We start from the raw sequence: 20,153 nt of genomic DNA on the forward strand, positions 1-20,153 counted from the left end.
CATTCATACGCTGGAGCATAACTGTATGCGTCGTCCATAAACAGTTTATGGTGTCGTCACACTTTCCTTTACGGAACCTTTATGAACGTTGTGATGTTTCCATACGGCGCCGTTTTGGATTCGGACAGTAAATATAACGCTCTCGATGTGATACAACCTTAAAATCATGACAAACGAAGGAAGTAGTTCACCAAACGATGTGACGTTAAATTTCACTTTGAAAGAACTGAGTTTTTCCAGTCAGGACGAAGATGCGACGCCGGGAAGCTCGTCCACGCTGGAGCTGCGGGACAAGAAGCTGGTGTGTGTGGAGCACCCGGCGGTGGTCAGCAACGTGGAGAAGATGCTGGAGACTCTGGGTGGCGAACAAGCAGTCACTAAAGTGAGCAAAAGCTATTAAACACAGCTAAAGCTACAAAGACTTCCCTGTTAGATATTAATAATTACATTTTATGAGCATAGCCACCATCTGAATGTGGAGCTGAAATAGAGACTCATGAGAAGAAAGTTTAAGAGAAAGATATCATTGCAGTTTAACCAAGACTGTTTATTTTCTGTTTGCATTTTTCATACAGCTAAACCTTTTTTTTTTTTTTTTTTTTTCTATCTTTGAGTTGTAAAACTGGGTTCAAATAAGTTACACAGATGTGTCCAAGCTTAAAGAAAAATGTCACAAACTGAAAGAAAATGGCCCTGGAGACTTCTATTAGTCCTATAATACTTCACAGATTTCGATTTAATATTTTTATTTTCAGCAACAAACAAGCAAAAAACAAAAACAAAAAATCAAAACCCCATAAAATGCTCTCTTCCACAATTACCTTCAATAGGGCCCTATAAAATCCATTTTTTATTTTTTCTCAAATTTCATTTGATTTTTTCCTAAATTCTGTTTTTTCCATTTTAATTTTTGGGAATTCCATTTTTCTTTCTTTCTGTCTTTTTTAAACCAAGACTGTTTATTTTGTGTTTGCATTTTTCATACACCTAACCCTTTTTTTTTTTCTTTCTGTGTTAGAGTTGTAAAAAGGGTTCAAATAAGTCACACAGATGTGTCCAAGCTTTTAAAAAAAATGCCACAAACTGAGGAAAAAATCGTCCTGGAGACTTCTATACGTCCTAGAATACTTCACAGATTTATATTTTATATTTTTATTTTTATCAAAGAATACTTCACAGATTTATATTTTATATTTTTATTTTTAGCAACAAACAAACAAACAAGCAAAAACAACATAAAATGCTCTCCTCCACAATTACCTTCATACACATTCACCACCACACATTCACGCTTGAAGAGAGAGGTGTGATACTTTCTCTGAATTAGTGACTCAATAGAGGATGCATAATAAAGTTGATATGAAGGGTTCCCAGCAGGAAGCAGTGCTACGATCTACTCCCTCGATGCCTTTACACTGAAAAATTCTTCCAACGCTTTATATGATTTACAAGGGTCATCTATATTTTATCTATATAGTTCAATAAATACTTCACAGATTTAAACTGACCGTTTTGAGAGACAAATGTTTGCATGTTTGCAAAATTTGCATCTATAGCCAAACATTGAAAACACTAAACTTGTACAAGCAGTATCCTCACATCTAGCTGTGTTTCGCTTTGATCCCACAGACCTTTGCTGACCCCAACAGGCGTCTGGAGCTGCGTTTCCGACCCCAGGACCCGTTCTGTCACTCTGCATGCGGAAATCGCTTGTCGTCAAGCAACCTCCTCCTCAGAGTGCGACGGCGGACACGTAAAAAAGACCCCAGCGATGCCAAGATCCAAATGGATGTAGTGGGAATCATAGGAACGACTTACAAATTCCAAGGTTAGACGAAACGTTTTTGTTATCAGTGTGGATTCTGACTAATCTTTCCAGTGATCTGTTTGCCTCCCACATGTCCACCAGCTCCTCCTGTTGACATTTCTTTAAAATGAAGTAAATACAGTGATTTGTGTTACAAAATGGAGGAAATGAAAGCTGATTGCTCTGTTTGCAGGGATGGCAGACTTTCAGTACCTCGCCGTGCATTCACAGGGTGGAAACAACACATCTTTATATGACAAAATCATCCTCCGCAAGACTGAGAATCAGGAGTTCTTCGAGCAGCCCGTGCCGTACTTCCTCCCCCCAGCCATCTTCTCACGCCTCGACACTCCCATGGATTATTTCTACCGCCCCGACTACCTGCAGAAATCATCATTTGGGTAAGCCCTTAAACTTCAGTGCTGGTCTTTCTGATCAGGATTGCATTTGTACTTCGGTTTATATCTCTTTACAGACAGATGTCTGCAAACAAGAACTTCATTGGTTTGAATCGAGCTCGTCGGCCCCACAACGCCATCTTTGTCACCTTTGTTGAACCCACTGTGCCCACTAAGTGCTTAGAAGCAGCGAAAGCTAACTGGACTCGGTACTGTCTGAAGGACTGTGACAGGCACGCGGAAGAGCAGCTGAAAAAGGTATTTAAGCACAGCACACGTGCAGTAATGGCAAAGCAGAAGCTTCTGTTATATCATAGTTAAATGGTGTTACGTACGTTGTGTTTTGCCATCAGTATCTTATCTCAGACCAAACTTTTTGTGCTTAGATGTTTGAGAACCGACCCATCTGGTCACGGAACGCAGTCAAGGCCAACATCAACATCCACCCTGATAAGCTGAAGCTGCTGCTGCCTGTCTATGCCTACTACATGGTAAGCTGGGAGGTCCCAGTTTAGGCTTTGAAATAAAGATTTTCAGCTTTATTTTAAAACTGAAATCAAATGAAAACTGAGTACTGAGAATATGTGCTTTTTATTATTTGAAGAAATAACAGAAATGTATTTCTTACTGATAATTGGGCTTTGAAGCAACTTAATGGAAGATCTCTGTTGTGTTTGTTTAATTGTTCTAATTCTTTTGCTGCAAAACCTCAAATATATGAGGAACAGTGTGCAAAAAAATACATGCAAACAGGAAAAAAAAGCACTCGTACTCCTTTTCTAATACACAAACTGGTGTTTACAAGGAGAAAATGTGCATTTAGAATATCCGCACCACACTCATTCTTCACAGCATGCATACACCTGATAAGCCTGCTGTGGTGGGAATGGAAATGCTAAAGGCAGAAGCTGTTGACACACTCCTGCTACATGAGGACGAGCATTAACATGAATCAGAAGGAACCGAGGTCCCACTGCAGCAGCATATGGTCTTCCAGTGGGTATGAGAATCACATCTTGGTGCCTAAAGGCAGTCATGGTACCCCTGGCTAACACATGAAAAGCACAGGGCATGGATGGCAAATTTGCCAATCCTGGTGTTTTCTGGCTAATACCAGGGCTCTGGCAGTGCTCCTCCTGTTCTTCTTCACACAAAGGAGGAGGTAGCCATCATGGTGCTGGGGTTTTGTCCTCCTGCGGCCACCTCCATGTCTCCGGATGTACTAGCCTGTCTCTTAGTATCTCCTCCACTATATCCTGGGAGACTCAGCAAACCTTGCCACAGTGCACATCCATGTGCCATCTTGGATGAGCTACAGTACCTGAACAACCTTCTATGGGTTGCAGATGCAGCCTCATGTTACCTCTGGTGAGGTCGCTGGCAAACGCAGTCATGACCAAGAACCAGCCAGAGGAGTTGAAGACGGGAAAAAGGTCTTTGGCCACAAGCTGCAGGGCCATTTCTTATAGGGGGTTGAGTTGCTCATTTCCATCTGTTGTCTGTTCAGTTCAGAAGCATAAATTGATTCACACTGTTTACCTCCTATGTGTATTTGTAATATAACAAAGATTCATAAACAGTAATTAATCATGAGATGTATCTTTTCTAGGTGACAGGACCATGGAGAAGCCTGTGGGTGAGACTGGGCTATGACCCCCGAAAAAACTCAGAGTCCAAGAAATACCAGATGCTAGATTTCAGGATCCGCTGTAGCTCCAAGCATGGTAAAAGTTTTCCAAATAAAATGAATGTACATCAGATGTCCTCGCTTTCATATGAAACTCTCTTGAACAAAGCTGTTTAGTGATACAGATTTTTTTTCCCCAACTTTTCAGGTTATTCCCAATCCTATATACCAGTGAAAGCCAAGAGGAGCGCTCTGAATTACAGTCTGCCAATCACATTAAACAAAGCAGGTAATATTAAGATGGGATTTTGTGGAGTTTTGCAGATGTTGTTTCTATAGGAAACATGTCAACGTGTCTGATGTACATAATATATGATTTATGTATCTTACATTAAAACAATGAGTGTTTATTGTAGCAGGACCCTGAAACACCATTCATTTACTACAAAATCAATCCATCCATCCATCTATCCATCCATCTAGATTTAGATTAATCTCATCCATCCATCCATCCATCTAGATTTAAATTAATCTCATCCATCCATCCATCCATCCATCCATCTAGATTTAAATTAATCTCATCCATCATCCATCCATCCATCCATCTAGATTTAGATTAATTTCATCCATCCATCCATCCATCCATCCATCTAGATTTAAATTAATCTCATCCATCATCCATCCATCCATCCATCCATCTATCTAGATTGATCTAGATCCATCCATCCATACATCTAGATTAATCTAGATCCATCCATCTAGATTTAGATTAATCTCCATTCATTCATCCATCCATCCATCCATCCATCTAGATTTAATCTCCATTCATCCATCCATCCATCCATCCATCTAGATTTAGATTAATCTCCATTCATCCATCCATCCATTTAGATTAATCTCGTCCATCTATCCATCCATCCATCCATCCATCCATCCAGCTAGATTTAAATTAATCTCATCCATCATCCATCCATCCATCCATCCATCCATCCATCCATCCATCTAGATTGATCTAGATCCATCCATCCATACATCTAGATTAATCTAGATCCATCCATCTAGATTTAGATTAATCTCCATCCATCCATCCATCCATCCATCCATCCATCCATCCATCCATCCATCCGTCCATCCAGATTGATGTAGATCTATTCATCCATCCATTTAGATTGATCTCTATCCATCCATCCATTTAGATTGATCTCCATCCATCCATCCATCTAGATTGATCTAGATCCATCCATCTAGATTTAGATTAATCTCCATCCATGTCACATCCATCCATCCAGCCATCCATCCAGATTGATTTAGATCCATCCATCCATTTAGATTGACATCCATCTATCTATCCATCTATCTATCCATGTATCCATCCATCTATCCATCTATCCTTCTATCCATCTAGCTAGCTAGCTAGCTATCTATCTATCTATCTATCTATGTAGCTCGTTATCTAGCTTTCTAGCTTTATGGTTTCCAGTCTTGTTCAGGTCAGAACCACCACTCTGAGTCTCCTCCCAATCCACCAATCACAAGATGTTCCAGATAAACTGACGTTAAGATTACTTTCACACTGATCTAAACCCTCCTTCCATTTATCTTTTCTACTACCTGATGCGGCCGGAACTGTTGTCTCATATTGGTGGATAAATGTCACAAACTGCAAATTTCTAGCATCTGGGTGGAAGTATTGAGAAATTATGGTAAATGGACTTGTACTTCTACAGCGCTTTTCTAGTCCTACAGACCACTCAAAGCGCTTTACACTACTTGCCACATTCACCCATTCACACACACATTCATTCTACACACTCATACCCCGATAGGCACATCGGGGGACAGTTTGGGGTTCAGTGTCTTGCCCTAGGACACTTCGGCATTTCAGGGGAAGCCTGGAATTGATCCCCCAACTTACCAGTTGAAGGACAACTGCTCTTCCCCCTAAAATTATATTTCTCTGTTTCTCCAGAAATGTAATGAGATCATAACATCAGAGCAAGAGAAATTACTCTGAGAAAATGATGGTTATTTTTCTTTCAGGTCCCCAGCCTGCTAGTGTGATGGATATTCCCATGCAAGAATGCCCCAGTACCAGTCGGGATCCAGTTCCAGCCACATACCAGCAAAAGGTTAGTGAAGAGAAAGTAGCATTGTTCCTACATTTCATCAAGAATAAATTATGGCTTTAATAAAAATTATTGAACATTTAATGGGAAGATTTTTGATGAAATCATCAGGTTAAAAATAGAGGAAGATTAAAAAAAAGGGGGATGCCATCTGTTCTGATGTAGTGTAAAATTTGAAGTTGATGGTGTTTAAAAGCACCTCCTGTCCTGTGTTTCACCTGCAGGAGTCGTCCTACATTTTCAGAGAAGGCATGCTACCTCCACACCGCCAGATGTTCTACCAGCTCTGTGATTTGGATGTGGACAGGTGCAACACATTGACGAGCTGACACAAGCTCTGTTTTACAAAGTTACTTTTGATCTAAAACTCAGACTTACTTCTGCGGCGTCTTTGTGTGTCAGCATCAGAAAGGTGATTGAGCAGAACAGCGGTCAGGAGGAGGTCTGCGACGAGCGCGATGGCTGGTGCCTTGTCGGCACCACAGACAAACTGAGGGATATAATCTCAACCATGATTAAGAAGGTCGCACGAGCTCAGAAACCAGGTATGAGAAATGAGCCTTTAAGAATTGGCTCCACATTTTTTCATGTGTGTGACCGTCCATGAGCTGCTTTGTTACACAAACTTTAGTAAAACCATACTATTGGTCTTTTGGATTAACGCTTTTCTCAGCAAGTTTTATGTTGTAGCTCTAACCCTTCCCACGATGCCAGTGCACAGTTTCCCCTGTTTAACAGAAATTACATCATCTAAACTTTAGATGATGTAATTTCTGTTGAAGTAATGTAATGAAATGAAAAATACTTTATTAATCCCCAAAGGGAAATTCAATGTATTGTATTGTATTAATTAATTGTGTTAATGTTTTGTAATACTAGTATTGTAATAAAGTTAAACATGAGGCGGCATCGTACAACAGAGTAGTCACGTGGTGCGTCATTCTCTACAGGATGCACTGCAGGTAAAATAAACATTTTATCATTAAGGCTCATTATGTATTTGTAGCCAACTTAGTCATTTTGATTGTAGGCTAATACAGCTAATATAGATACATAAAGCATGTGTTGCCTTCATGAAAAGGCTTATATAAGGCTTTTAATTTTTTGCGGCTCCAGACATATTTGTTTTTTGTTTTTTTGGTCCAAAATGGCTCTTTCAACATTTTGGGTTGCCGACTCCTAATCGAAACCAGCTCTTAATGGCTTCCTGGGTCTTTCTGCAGTCGACCACATAGAGACCGAACATTTGAAGTCATGTGAATTGAGTGTGTGGATTGATCTTCGTTCAGAAAAACAAAAACAATCAAACATATCAAAGAGCAGAAGAAAACATAGATGCTTGTTTTAAGGAGGAGAGTCACCATTATCCACAGCTCTGTGATGTACAGCAGATCTATGGCACATAAATACACAGAAAGTTGAGATGCAGCTAGCCCAAAAGGTATTAACCAGTTGCTACGGGCGGTGTTTTGGTCTCCACCACTTTGTGCCAGAATTAACTGGTCTCTGCTGGACATAGTGGTACTTAACTTTGTAGATGCATTTCTGCATCTCAAGCGGTGAACCCTAATAACTGTAGTGATCTGTTGAGTTTTTTGGTGGTGCCTCCGCATAAAGATATTTGTGGTAGAAAAAAGATGTTTTAATTCTTTGATGGATCTTTACAAAGCTGCAATTTTTCCCTCCATCATTAGATTGCAAGTTTTATTTGTCCAGTATCTTTTTGTTTTTAATTCTTTATCTATTCTGCAATAAGAACTAAATATTCCCATCACCAGCAGTTGATTTTTGATGCTAATCACATGCTAAATGATCATTTTTCTAATTGTTCTGCGTCATATATAGGTAATAAAGGAAGAAAAGCAACTTTATTTTAATTTATTTACATTTCATTTTATTATTTTGTCTTTTTCTACCACAACCAGTTAATAATCTTTTATTTATTTCAAGCATTTATGTGTTTTATGTCCTTTTATCAACATTCTTTTATTTTTACCATCACAAGCTGCACACCTTACTCTTTTTTATTTCATCTTTTTCTTCTCCGTTTGTGTGTTTAGCTTCTAACAGCTTTTATACTTTTGTAAGTAAAAAGTACCACAACAAAAACAAAATAAAAGAAACAGATTTTGGACGGCTTCATTCACCAAAATCTTCTTATAAATAACTAAAGTTGTTTTTTTTTTTTTTTTTTAATGAAAATCCTCCTTCAGAGACATGAATGTGTTTGTTGATTGAATTCAATCAAATTTCACAAATCTTTATGAATCTTTCCTGTTAAATTGGTGATCGGCAATATCTGAAAATTGAAAGGATTGATCAACTAGCCCTACTTTGCATAGGTTAACACCCCAAATAGCCTTAAAAGGTCTGTGTGCAGACATGGACGGAGGTGAGACAGTCGAGGAAAAAATAATACTAAAAGAATGAATTAAAACAAAAATTATAAGAAATATGTGCACTAAAACTGGATTATCTTCATTTTTAGAGTGATGTATGTGTTTATAAATATTTAGTGAGCTTCAAATCACATCCAAGCAGTTTTATTGATAAGTGGGTAATTCTGGTCTCCTGAACGTGGAGAGCAGCCTGCAGTCCGGTCCCATCAACGCGTCAGAATTTACGTCCTCAAATCCTGTTGCAACTTTTTTTGAATAATGAATAAAAGGGTTCATTTAACTCTGATAAAAATGTAAAATTAGGACATCATCTGCAATACCTCACTGTTTATTGTATATAACTAAATGCTCTGTAAATTCCTGGGTTATTCTAAAATCTGAATGTAATTTTATTATTATATTTTAATGAACAGAACGGAAGAAGACGTCAAAAAAGTGGACTTTTTTCAAACATGTCAGCAGTGAAATGTTTACATGAGTACTCCCGGGCTTTAGTAGGATTTCTTTTCCCTCCACTAAGAATGGTTCCAAGAGTTTAATAAATGCCACAATCTTTGTAAAAAATTCATAAATAGCACTTAAGAACACATTTATTTATAAGAACGGTTGGTAAGTGCAGCCCAGAGGTTAAAAAGTAAGAGAGAACTTCACCCTGCTTACCTCTAACAGGGTTTATCCAACCTGACTTACATTATTAACTCCTTTCACAGTGTGAGCTTTTTCATCTACTTCATTTTTCTTCCTATTTTTAATTATACTGATCTTTTTATTCAGAAGATTGTAATTTTTTATTCTTTGGGGATAAACATTTGCATGTTTCTTTTCCAAATACCTTGATTTTAACACAAGCAAGGAACTTTTTTCATCTGTGCACCAAACACATCCGTGATATGGAAAAGTTGAGCAAGTGGTGATGTGAGCTATCAATAGCCATTAGCATGTTAACGTTTAACAGAAAGCACCACAGTGCCTCAGAACAGCCTTACAAAGCTACTGGCACAGCTCAGGAGTTATTCTGGATGGGTTTGTAGCTGGTTTTAAGATTGAAACTATTGTTAGTCTGTCAGGTGAGTTAAGAAAAGCCATTTCAGACTTCAGAGGTGCTTGTTAATTAGTCTTCTATGTTAGCTCACCATAAGCTCCGGGGCATTGGAAAAGAAACCTTTGATGATGACATATTTTGTATAAATGTTGGTGAAAATCTTAGTTAATAAAGGGGAAATTACTTGAGGCTCTGAAACTGAATTCTGTGTGTTAATTAGAAGCAGATTTATGTTCATTTTATTTGATCTCTTTCCTTTAGCAGTGCCTCAAGTTCCTGGAAAAAGGCGGCGATTAGGTTTAAGTTCAATAGATGTGGATGCAGAGGATGAGGAGGGGCAAGAAGAGGAAGAGGGTGAGAACAAGGAAGATGATGACGACGACGACGAGGAGGAAGATGAATTTCAACCATCTGAAGGAAGTGAAAATGAGATGGAGACAGAAATTCTGGACTACATGTGACGAAAGAATCTTCTGGTTGTTCATAAAATGTGATGTATTTAGTTAAATGTAAATAAAGTGAGTTGAACATTTATTTTATATGTTCAGATGGACTTTTTAATTAGTTTTTATAGTATGACTGAAATGAATGACAGCTCTGTTCTCACTGTGCATCATTTTACATTGAAACCACGATTAACATGAAGGAGGCAAAATTGAGGATGAAGTCTTGAAATCCGATGAACTACTACAAATCTATCAATATTTTGTTTGTTTATAGATGTTGTGTTTGCCATATAAAAAGAAATAATTATAATACATTTGATTTCTTGGCACCTTTCATGACACTTAATGTCACCTTACAGCAAAATACATCAAATGAGGTAAAATACAACAACAGGACTGACTAAGTGGAAGGATCATGCAGAGCAGCAAGGTTTGTAAAGATAAGTCCTGAGTTTGGATATGAAGACTGGATGGAAATTAATATTGCAGAGGTCAGGGGGGAAGTTTTTTCTAACTAAAAGCTCTGCGTCACGGAGGTGAGGCGTGTGAAACTGGTGGAGAAAGAGGATCTAAAAGTGTGAACAGGTGTAACAAAATGAACGAGATCTGATGTGAAGGGGCAAGATAATGAATGGCCTTGTAAGTGAATAATGTTATTGTATATACAAACAGTTATATATATATATGTAGATGTGAAGTAAACACTCACCGACAACTTTGTTATATACATCAGGTTAACAAATAGCTAATCAGAAAGTCATGTAAGAACTCGGACATGGTCAAAATGACTTGCATCAGAATGATGATAAAAGGGATTTTAGTAAGTTATAATGTGGCATGGTCATATAACAAAACCTGCATATCTGCTAGGATTTTCACACACAACAGAAAATACTTGGAGATGACATGGGCTGCGCGGTGGGCTCACAGCAACAAGGTCCCTGGTTCATTCTTCGGCTGGGATGGAGGCTTGGACAGTGGCCTTTCTGTGTGGAGTTTGCATGTTCTCCTCGTGTATGCATGGGTTCTCTACGGGTACTCCGGCTTTGTAACACCGGAGGAATTAGTTAATTGGCCCGTAGATGTGAGCGTGTGTGGTTGTTTGTCTCTGTGGTGAACTGTCCAGGGTGTACTCTGCCTTTTTCCCCTGGGTGAGGCTCCAGCTTCCCCGCGACCTGTCATTGGACTAAGTGGTTAGGATAATGGATGGGTTGGAGATGACAGAAAGACTTGTGCAGAGTTTGATGTCAAGCCCTGCACAAGTCTGCTGATTATGTCTGATGTGTGAAGCAGAGAAACTCCTAACATTTGCAGGACTGTGGCACATGAGGACCAGAGTTGCCTACACCTGATCTACAGTTTAGTTTTAAAGGGTTCAACTAACAAGAATATCCTTCAGAGCAGCTGGAGCTGTGTGACTCTAAGTCCTGTTGGACAGCTGTGGAAACTATACTAACTGCTTTCCTGGTATTTTGCAGGATAAGTTGGAAAAATAAGTCTCATAACAGAACTTAAATGTGTGGGCTCTGGGTTTATCAGGAAATGTTATTATGAAATAAAGGGGGAGCATTAAATTATTCCTAAAAAAGACATTTTTATAGAAAAAAGGAGAGCAAAAGCAACTTTTAGTTTTAAACGATTAAAACCTTAGAAGTTCAGCTACTTCAGATCTAAACAAAATGTTCATATGGAAACTATTAGTGCACCATGGGTTCTGTGTGTCTGCCAGTTTCCATTAGTATCTCACATGCCGTGGCATCTTTGGCTGCTTTTGTCTCACATCTGATAAGACCTGCTGGCGCTCCGTCAGAGCTGAAATTGTCGAGTCACGGTTAAATAGTGTTTTAAACTAAACCTATCTTCTTCCATAATGAGAAGCTGCACAGACTGGCATTAAAATTTCTTTGCCACTTTATAGTATTATAGTCTTTAAAAAAAAAATTTCTTCTTTTTAGTATTTACATAATTCCTTCATGGTAAGTGCTAGAAGGGAAAAGCTGTACATGTGAGATGGTTAATTATTATGTTGCAGTGGGAACCAGAACATGGACTGCACATTGGTCAGATAAGGGGTGGGGTCTCCTTTATAAAAACTTGTCTGACCATCGATGTGGTTCTCACTGTTTGATCCTGATGGCAATGTTTGGGATTTTGATAGCTGTTGCTGTGTTTCTGGAGACAGTCTCTGCCGCCTCTGTAAGTATTTCACTAAAATAAAAGTCTCATCAGTAAATTATGAACGCTGTTCAGAATGCAAAAAAGGTTTTGCACCAACATTTAAGAAAATTTTATCTATCTATCTATCTATCTATCTATCTATCTATCTATCTATCTATCTATCTATCTATCTATCTATCTATCTATCTATCTATCTATCTATCTATCTATCTATCTATCTATCTATATCTATTCATTCATAAACAAATTACTAAGATATCAGTGAATCAAAAGTGTTTTTCTTGTTCCAAAGTCTAAAATTGAACTTGTCAAAGAGGTGTTTGAAGATTTGTTTGATGATTATCATTCAGTTTTTCATTTCTGCTTTCATAGCTCGGGGTTGTTTACACCGAGGGAGGGATGGTGCAGGGTGACAACATTCGCATTGGGCTCTTTCGTCGCATGGATGTCTTTAAGGGGATTCCCTTTGCCGATATCCCCGGCAGGTTTGAGAAGCCCAAGCGTCACCCTGGCTGGGACGGTGGGTAAACTGACTGGAAATCTCTCAACTAAAACAGTATCTCCAAGCTAGTTCAGGCAGACCACATGTACTGCTGTGCTTCAACCAACGTGATCTTCCCTTAGACACTCATGTTACATATCAAACGTAACAACACAGTTTAAGTGACATTTAAGATGCATACTTCCTCCCTAGCATCCAGCTTTAGTCAATGGGCAAAAGAGAAAATACTGATCAGTATCCATTCCAATATTTAAAGGTGCAGTTTGTAACAAAATCAAAAGTCAATGGGAGAAAATTTATATAACTGAAAACAGTGTTTCTATTTGTTTTGAACCACTTTACAAAAATAAGTGTTGTGTTTTTATTCTCTCAAAATTTGCTGTTTATATCTACTTTTAGTGAGTCCACATACATGGCATGGACATCATATAAACATAGACGCCGCACAGTATCGTGTTGCCTATTTGAGCTGACGTCTCATCGCGCCGCCATCTTAGATGGGTCTCCCATGCGCCTCCAATGCATTTATTTGTAAGGTGTAGGCCCAAACACAACAACAACTTGTTGTGATTTTTCTCACAGTTTGGTTTGTTACAAAGGGAAGAGATATTGTTATGATATAGGTCACTGTCAAACATTAAAAACGACGTGCTAAAATGTTTTTATAATGCTATTTAACAAAGACATAAGGTAGCTACAATATAAATAAAATAAATATAAATGAATTTGATCCAAACATTTTTGATTGTTTATTGATGCATTTGGATTTATTTATTTTATTTGGTCAAATAACAGATAATTATTCAACCTTGTTAAATGTAATTCCACACAATCTGCTTTCCATATTTCGCCGGTTATTGCCACCGTATGCTGAACAAAATACAGGAATAGTTGCTGGATTTCTCTTGATTACCGTTGACTCATTTTTTTTTTTTTTTTTTTTTTTTAACGTTTATTAATTTATCAATAAAGAGATACTGTTGTACAAAGTCTGAAAATAAAATATTGTATCAAAATTGTGCAATTCAAAAGTTACTCAGAAAAACATTTGAATAGCGCAAACATCTGCCCAGGCCTTTAAAAAGTTCCTGGATCCAAATGATGATATGGATCATAACCAAAATTAAACTAGTTCTTCCGTTGCACATCTCCAACAAGTCCTAAAAATTTCGCAAAAATCCACCCATAACTTTTTGAGATATGTTGAACACAAACAGACAAACAGCCAAAGGCGGTAAAAACATAACATCCTTGGCGGAGGTAATTAGGCTACCATGTAAAACCCTCTTTGTGAAGCAGCAATAAAATATTTTTCCATCAACACCTTATAGGAGTAAAATTTATCATTTGCATTTAGTAGATTATTGACTGTGTTAACATTATTTATAAACCAATTATGTAGAAAAGTGTTTTATTTGTGTTGTTCCACAGAAAACAGTTATGTAGGGAAACTACGTTGACTCACTAGCAAGTCCTGAATGCAGAGACCCATCCAATATGGTGGCAACACTGGTTCACTCTCCAGTTTACAATGAGGCATCTATGTATATATGTCTATGATACATGGCAACTGCCATATTTGTGCCACCATTTTTAGTATGGTGTCTGTGAATGGACAAACAACATATGTGAAGTTAGAACTCTCTGAGCTTCAGAACTGCAGTACCAGCTATGTTTGCAAGAGCACTTTTAGGGTTAATTGACATATTAACAGACACATAGAAGAAAACAGAACACATGAAGACACATTCATGTATTGAAGTTCGGCAGAACACAGCACCCAGACCACCATTCTGCTTGATTCAAAGCTGGACAAGACAAAAAAAAAAAAAAAAGAAGACCATTAGCTGCTGAAACACAGCTGTGCTTGGTCCATATTTACCACTAGATATCAGTAATTATTACACAGTGTTCTTTTAATTAGATAAAAAATATGTATGTACAAAGATTGATCAAAACATGGCTGCAAAACTGCACTTATTCTTGATGAAGCTTTATTTATCTACTAGTTAGTAGCTGAACTGTTGGCTTTCCTGTTCAATTTGAACCATTAACAATCTTAGGTTATTTTAGAGCTGCAGCTACCTTCACTATAGATGGCAGCAAGACCTTTGAGTTGTTCACAACGCTCATTTGAACACTGCTGTGAACCAAAGAAGTAAACTCTGGCCCTTTAAAAAACTTGGTCTTGGTTCCATTTAAAGTGACTGCTGGTACCGTTTGCTTACAGTGTGAAAGAAAACAGACCATTCAGGGAACCAGAGAAAGGCAGTGATGTGGGATGTACCATAGAGTAGCTTCCTCCTGCTACTCATGTTGAACAGCTCAAAAGTGTTTTGGTTGAATTTCAAAAAGCTGTTTTGAGTCCTGGACAATCAACGAATCGGGTTTGCGTCTTCCTTCTGCTTTTTTTCTTGTTAGTCAATAGTTGCTTTTGGGTAATTTCAGTCCTAGCAAGAAGTTGTTGTACCTGTGTGACATTGTCTAGATGAGCAGTCATTTTCTGTACCGCTTAGTCCAATTAAGGGTCACGGGAAGGTGGAGCCGATCCCACCAATCATTAGGTGAGAGGCAGGGTACACCCTAGCCAGGTTAGAATAAAGTGCAGTATGAAAACAAACCAAAGCAAGTGAAGATGCAACATTTTATCCCCTGATGAAATCATGTCCCTCCAACTGATTGTTGCTATTATTTTAAAAATGATTCACTCTTAAGATAATAAAGAATTAGGTCAGTGTGTATCTTATAGAGGAACAATTCACACCGTGCTATCAGTGATGTGACAGAAATGGGTTTTTCAAGCTTATATGCTGGAAATGTTTAATCACATTCCCTAATCACCATCTCAGAAAGGCAATCTGTTTGGCTTGAGACATTTGCTAAGTCTTTATTTGGGGATAAAAATATTTTTGTCACTGTTTGGTTTCACTTTACTATTTATAGCTTTGCAGACCTTTTACTCACACGCAGAAGCTCTGATATAATGAAGGAAAGAGAACAAATTTTAAAAATGTCTTTTTTTTTAGCTGTACTTTACCCAAATGATAATGTTTTAAACTCCTCGACAACTACGCCTAACCTTAAAGTCTGACCTGTACTAAGTAATGCATCATAAATATTGTACTTTCTTATAAATCTTTTACTGTTTTTATACTGTATATGTGTCTCTGGTTAGGTGTTCTGAAGGCCACTGAGTACAGGAAGAGATGCCTTCAGCTGAACCTTATCCAAACTGAGACCAGAGGGAGTGAGGACTGTCTTTATCTTAACATTTGGGTTCCTCATGGCAGCTCAGGTAAAGACTGAGAGATACTCACAGACTATAATCAAAATTAGATCAAAACTGTACAATTTTCTCTTTATCTTCTAGTGTCCACAAATCTTCCTGTTATGGTCTGGATCTACGGAGGGGGCTTCTTGGTTGGGGGCTCTATGGGTGCTAACTTCCTGGACAACTATCTTTACAGTGGACAGGAAATTGCAGATAGAGGAAATGTTATTGTGGTTACTCTGGGATACCGTGTGGGAGCTTTGGGCTTCATGAGCACAGGAGACTCTGATTTGCCTGGTGGGTGACCAGAAAGAGCCTGGTAGAAACTGGGATGGTCATTTCTTGCCATTGTTCAATAGGACACATCTTCCTTTTAATTTAACTATGTTTGATATTTATCAGGAAATTATGGTCTGTGGGATCAGCAGGCTGCCATCGCCTGGGTACACAGAAATATTAGATCATTTGGAGGAGATCCTGACAACATCACCCTCTTTGGAGAGTCTGCTGGTGGAGCTAGTGTCAGTTTTCAGGTGAGAGGTTTTTTTTCAGGGTTTTAGTTAAATATTTGGGTACCTATATTTAGTTAAAGCCACATACTGCAATTTCCAACACACAAAATTCATATATTAGAAACACACTAAAGTATCTGTTTTGTTCTGTTAACATACAGACTATCACTCCTCACAACAAAGGGCTTTTCAAGAGAGCCATCTCTCAGAGTGGGGTCGCTCTTTGCCCTTGGGCAATCAACAAAAACCCTCGCAAGTTTGCAGAGGAGGTAGGCCACTTCTCTGACACGTTAACTTCTAAACTACAACTAGTGTAATGGATAATATTTAAAAGACTATGTAAACCCATGTTGCAGGTTGCTCTGAAAGTCAACTGCCCCACTGATGAAAAAATGGCTGCCTGCCTAAAGATGACTGATCCTGTGGTCCTGACAATGGCGGGTACTCTGAGCCTTACCAGCTCCCCAGACTGTAAGCTCCACAAAGCCTTATTTGAGCAGTTTTGTTGACACATCTAATCAGATTAACACATGGGGAAGTAGGCTTTTGGTTCTCTACAATTCAACAAGGGTTACTGATTGGTTACAGACCTAAAATTTGTGATTTTTATTTACAGGCAAGTTTAGGAGTTCACATCTTTAGAGTCTTTTAGATCAAACTAGCATGAAGAGATGACATCAGTGGGAAGCCCAAAACTGACTTCCTTCAAATAGCCAACATATAAGCAAATACAATAGCACATGAACACACTACAAACACGACTTTGAGTGGTTGGCAAGGGAACTCCAAAACTCGATGATCACATGTACAATCTATAATCGGTTAACCTGGAAGAGGGAGAGGGAGTTATGCTGACTGATCACCTGTAAAGCACAATGTTCTTTAGAGTTAACAACATGGCAAAGCCACTTATATGATAAGCACAAAGTCAGTGATGTATTGTGAAGTGCCTAATTTTGTGTATGCATTTGCCAGCCCCTGTTGTGAACAACCTGCTCCTGTCTGCTGTGGTTGACGGTGATTTCTTGCCGGATGAGCCTCACAACTTATTCCACAATGCTGCTGAGATTGACTATATTGCTGGAGTGAATGACATGGATGGACATATCTTCACTGGTTTAGATGTTCCATCCGTCAATTCTCATGTTGTGGACACCCCTATGTGAGTTCAAGTTATTTGATCAAATTAATGAATGAGTGAATGATAGTTTGACAGTACGTTACCAGACCCAATTGTTAAACATTGTCTTTTTTAATGCAGTGAGGATGTGAAGAGACTCTTGGGTGCCTTGACTAAGGAGAAAGGCAGTCTTGGTTTGGACAATGCCTACTCCACATATACATTAGACTGGGGATCCAATCCTGACAGGGAGACCATCAAGAAAACTGTTGTGGCCATTGAAACTGACTACATTTTCCTGATCCCTACCCAAGCTGCCCTTTATCTTCAGGCTGCCAATGCCACGTGAGAAAAAGATTTTGATAAGCAGATGTCTTTATCAGTGTATTTTTACATAGTAATATACTCAGAGCTTTACTTTTCTTTAACTACATACATTGTACCTGAAATAGTAAACTTGATCAATCGACTTATAGGGTTATTAGGGTGTAGGCCACTAAAATGAACTCACATATCCCCCTCTTTTCCTTACAAAAGAACTGGACGTACCTACTCCTATCTTTTTTCTGAGCCCAACCGTTTGGGTGGCCTTGTCAAGCCCTTCCCCAGCTGGATGGGAGCTGACCATGCTGACGATCTGCAATATGTATTTGGAAAGCCATTCTCCACACCTCTCGGATACTGGCCTAGCCATCGCAACGTCTCCCGCTACATGATTGCATACTGGACCAACTTTGCCAAAACTGGGTATAATCCTGCAGATGTTAACAGCCACATAAAACAAACAAAACAACAAAAAAGCTGAATTAAACTCTGTTTCATTGCACTTTCCCTTCTCGTTATGTTTACAGAGATCCTAACAAAGGAGACCTGAAAGTTCCCGCTACCTGGCCAGAATTCACCAGCACAGGACACCAGTACTTGGAAATTAATGCTAAGATGGACAAGAACTATGTGGGACAGAAAATGAGAATGCGCTATGTGCATTTCTGGACCAGTGTTCTGCCCAACCTGCCCACAGTTGTATCAGAATAAAGAGTTTCAGCTTGTTCTTGTAAACTCATAAAGCAAACCAATAAATCTAACAACTGCAACAGCATTGGTTCATGAGAAAAATGAATGTACAATATCACAACCAGGACCATAATGCAATGGGCTTTGCCCCATGTTGTTGGAGTTTGAGGTTGAGAAAGTTATCACAAGTAACCTTTTTTTTTACTTTTTAAGTAATGTGTCTAGGTCCATTGGGATTTTTGTCCTTTAAAAAATAAGTTGAAAGTGCCATAATAACAGATGTTCTTATCAAAGCTTATATTGATATTACTAATATAGTTTGATATGGAATTTATTCAATGGGTCAATCATTATCAATGATACAAATGTGTTTGCTACCTGGAAGCCAAAATCAGAGCAGACAATAGCAAATCATACTGCTTTGTGTAACCAGCTGGATAGTTATCTTGTCTCTTAAGGTTAGCATTATCTTAGTTTGCAAAAAGTAGTAGCATGAAGATAGTATTAAAGAATAATTCTCCTACTACATGTTGTCCAAGGTCCATTAATACAGGAAATTACGGCAAAGCCAAACAAAGGCTTTTTCCTTGATGTTGCAAACAGTTCAGGTAAGCAGACATTAGCAATTATGATAACATGTTTTACTAGCTTTACTACCCTCTTGTTACAAATCTGAGTTAGCTAGCTAACAGTTAGCAATATCTTGGCAAGCTTGCAAAAATTAGAAGTGCGTGGCCTTACTGAGCATTTTACTTGTCACAGAACCAACAACGTCCACATAACCTTTACAGCAGAGATGAAAATTTATCAGTTGCAAGAGATATATGTGTTTTACTAGCTGTACTACCATTTTCCTTCTGGTCTAATCCAGTCTGAAGTTAGCTAGCTTACATTTAGCATTATGTACAGTATATCACAGTATTTTTCAATAAACTCTTTGTCATGCTGACCTGTTGGCAAATGTAGACATAAAAAAAGGTGAAAATTATTTAATATTTGGTTGTTGTATGTAATGATGCAATATGTGAACTTGGATTTTGTATAACATGCCAAATTTATTCATGACAATTGTTTTAAACATACCAAGTAAGATATGTGCATCTTATCTTTCTTAAAGACCCACTCCATAACTTTTCAACTTTTTAAAAACGCTTTTATGATCCGTTTTTTTTTTTTTGTTTTTTTGTTTTTTTTTTGTAACAGAGCCTTTATTTATATTTATCTGAAAAACAAACACAACCACGTCAGTGAGGGAGGACGTCTGTACATAATCTGCAACATAGATGTGCTTCTTTTATTCGTATATGATCAGTTTTGATGGGGTACCAAAATTCATTAAGCACATTTCTGGAGCTGTCACTGGCGAGCAGCATCCCGCTGCTGAAAACTGACACCATACCAGTTTCTGAACTGGGATGCAATAAGGAACTGGCTGTTTTGAACATGCAATGTCACTGATTCAACGAGAAACACAAGAAGATTAAAATAGAGAAAGAGACAAAACAAGAGTCATGGTAAGTTTGTCTTTTTGCTGGCTGGAGAAAGCTAACAGGTCAGGGCAGATGCTAAATGGACGCTAAATCAGCCATCGATAGAGGGCGCATGACAGGAAAATGGCAAAAGTTCTGTTGTGTGTTTTTAGAACAGACTGGAAATATATTTTTCTATTCTATTCTATTTTAGTCTATTCTAGTCTAGTCTAGAGTCATTT

At 38.3% G+C, this 20,153-nt stretch overlaps 2 protein-coding genes across 2 annotated transcripts; both read left to right on the plus strand.

Moving 5' to 3' along the window:
* Positions 1-259: 259 nt before the first annotated feature.
* gtf3c5 (general transcription factor IIIC, polypeptide 5) lies at positions 260-9,916 on the plus strand. Its single transcript, XM_079256637.1, has 11 exons — positions 260-382; positions 1,630-1,828; positions 2,001-2,208; positions 2,283-2,463; positions 2,592-2,696; positions 3,815-3,929; positions 4,041-4,121; positions 5,873-5,961; positions 6,183-6,265; positions 6,361-6,503; positions 9,661-9,916. Exons 1-11 carry the CDS (start codon positions 344-346, stop codon positions 9,858-9,860), a joined length of 1,443 nt encoding a protein of 480 aa, XP_079112763.1. The 5' UTR covers positions 260-343; the 3' UTR covers positions 9,861-9,916.
* Positions 9,917-11,978: 2,062 nt separating this feature from the next.
* On the plus strand, positions 11,979-18,463 carry LOC306768692 (bile salt-activated lipase-like; the record flags this gene model as incomplete). Its single annotated transcript, XM_079257108.1, has 11 exons — positions 11,979-12,041; positions 12,396-12,543; positions 15,701-15,820; positions 15,896-16,093; positions 16,199-16,329; positions 16,470-16,577; positions 16,665-16,779; positions 17,284-17,470; positions 17,570-17,773; positions 17,966-18,175; positions 18,280-18,463. 11 exons carry the CDS (start codon positions 11,979-11,981, stop codon positions 18,461-18,463), a joined length of 1,668 nt encoding a protein of 555 aa, XP_079113234.1.
* Between the last annotated feature and the right edge of the window lie 1,690 nt (positions 18,464-20,153).

The sequence above is a fragment of the Telmatherina bonti genome (assembly GCF_933228915.1).
Source record: "Telmatherina bonti genome assembly, chromosome: 17".
NCBI classification, from domain to species: domain Eukaryota; kingdom Metazoa; phylum Chordata; class Actinopteri; order Atheriniformes; family Telmatherinidae; genus Telmatherina; species Telmatherina bonti.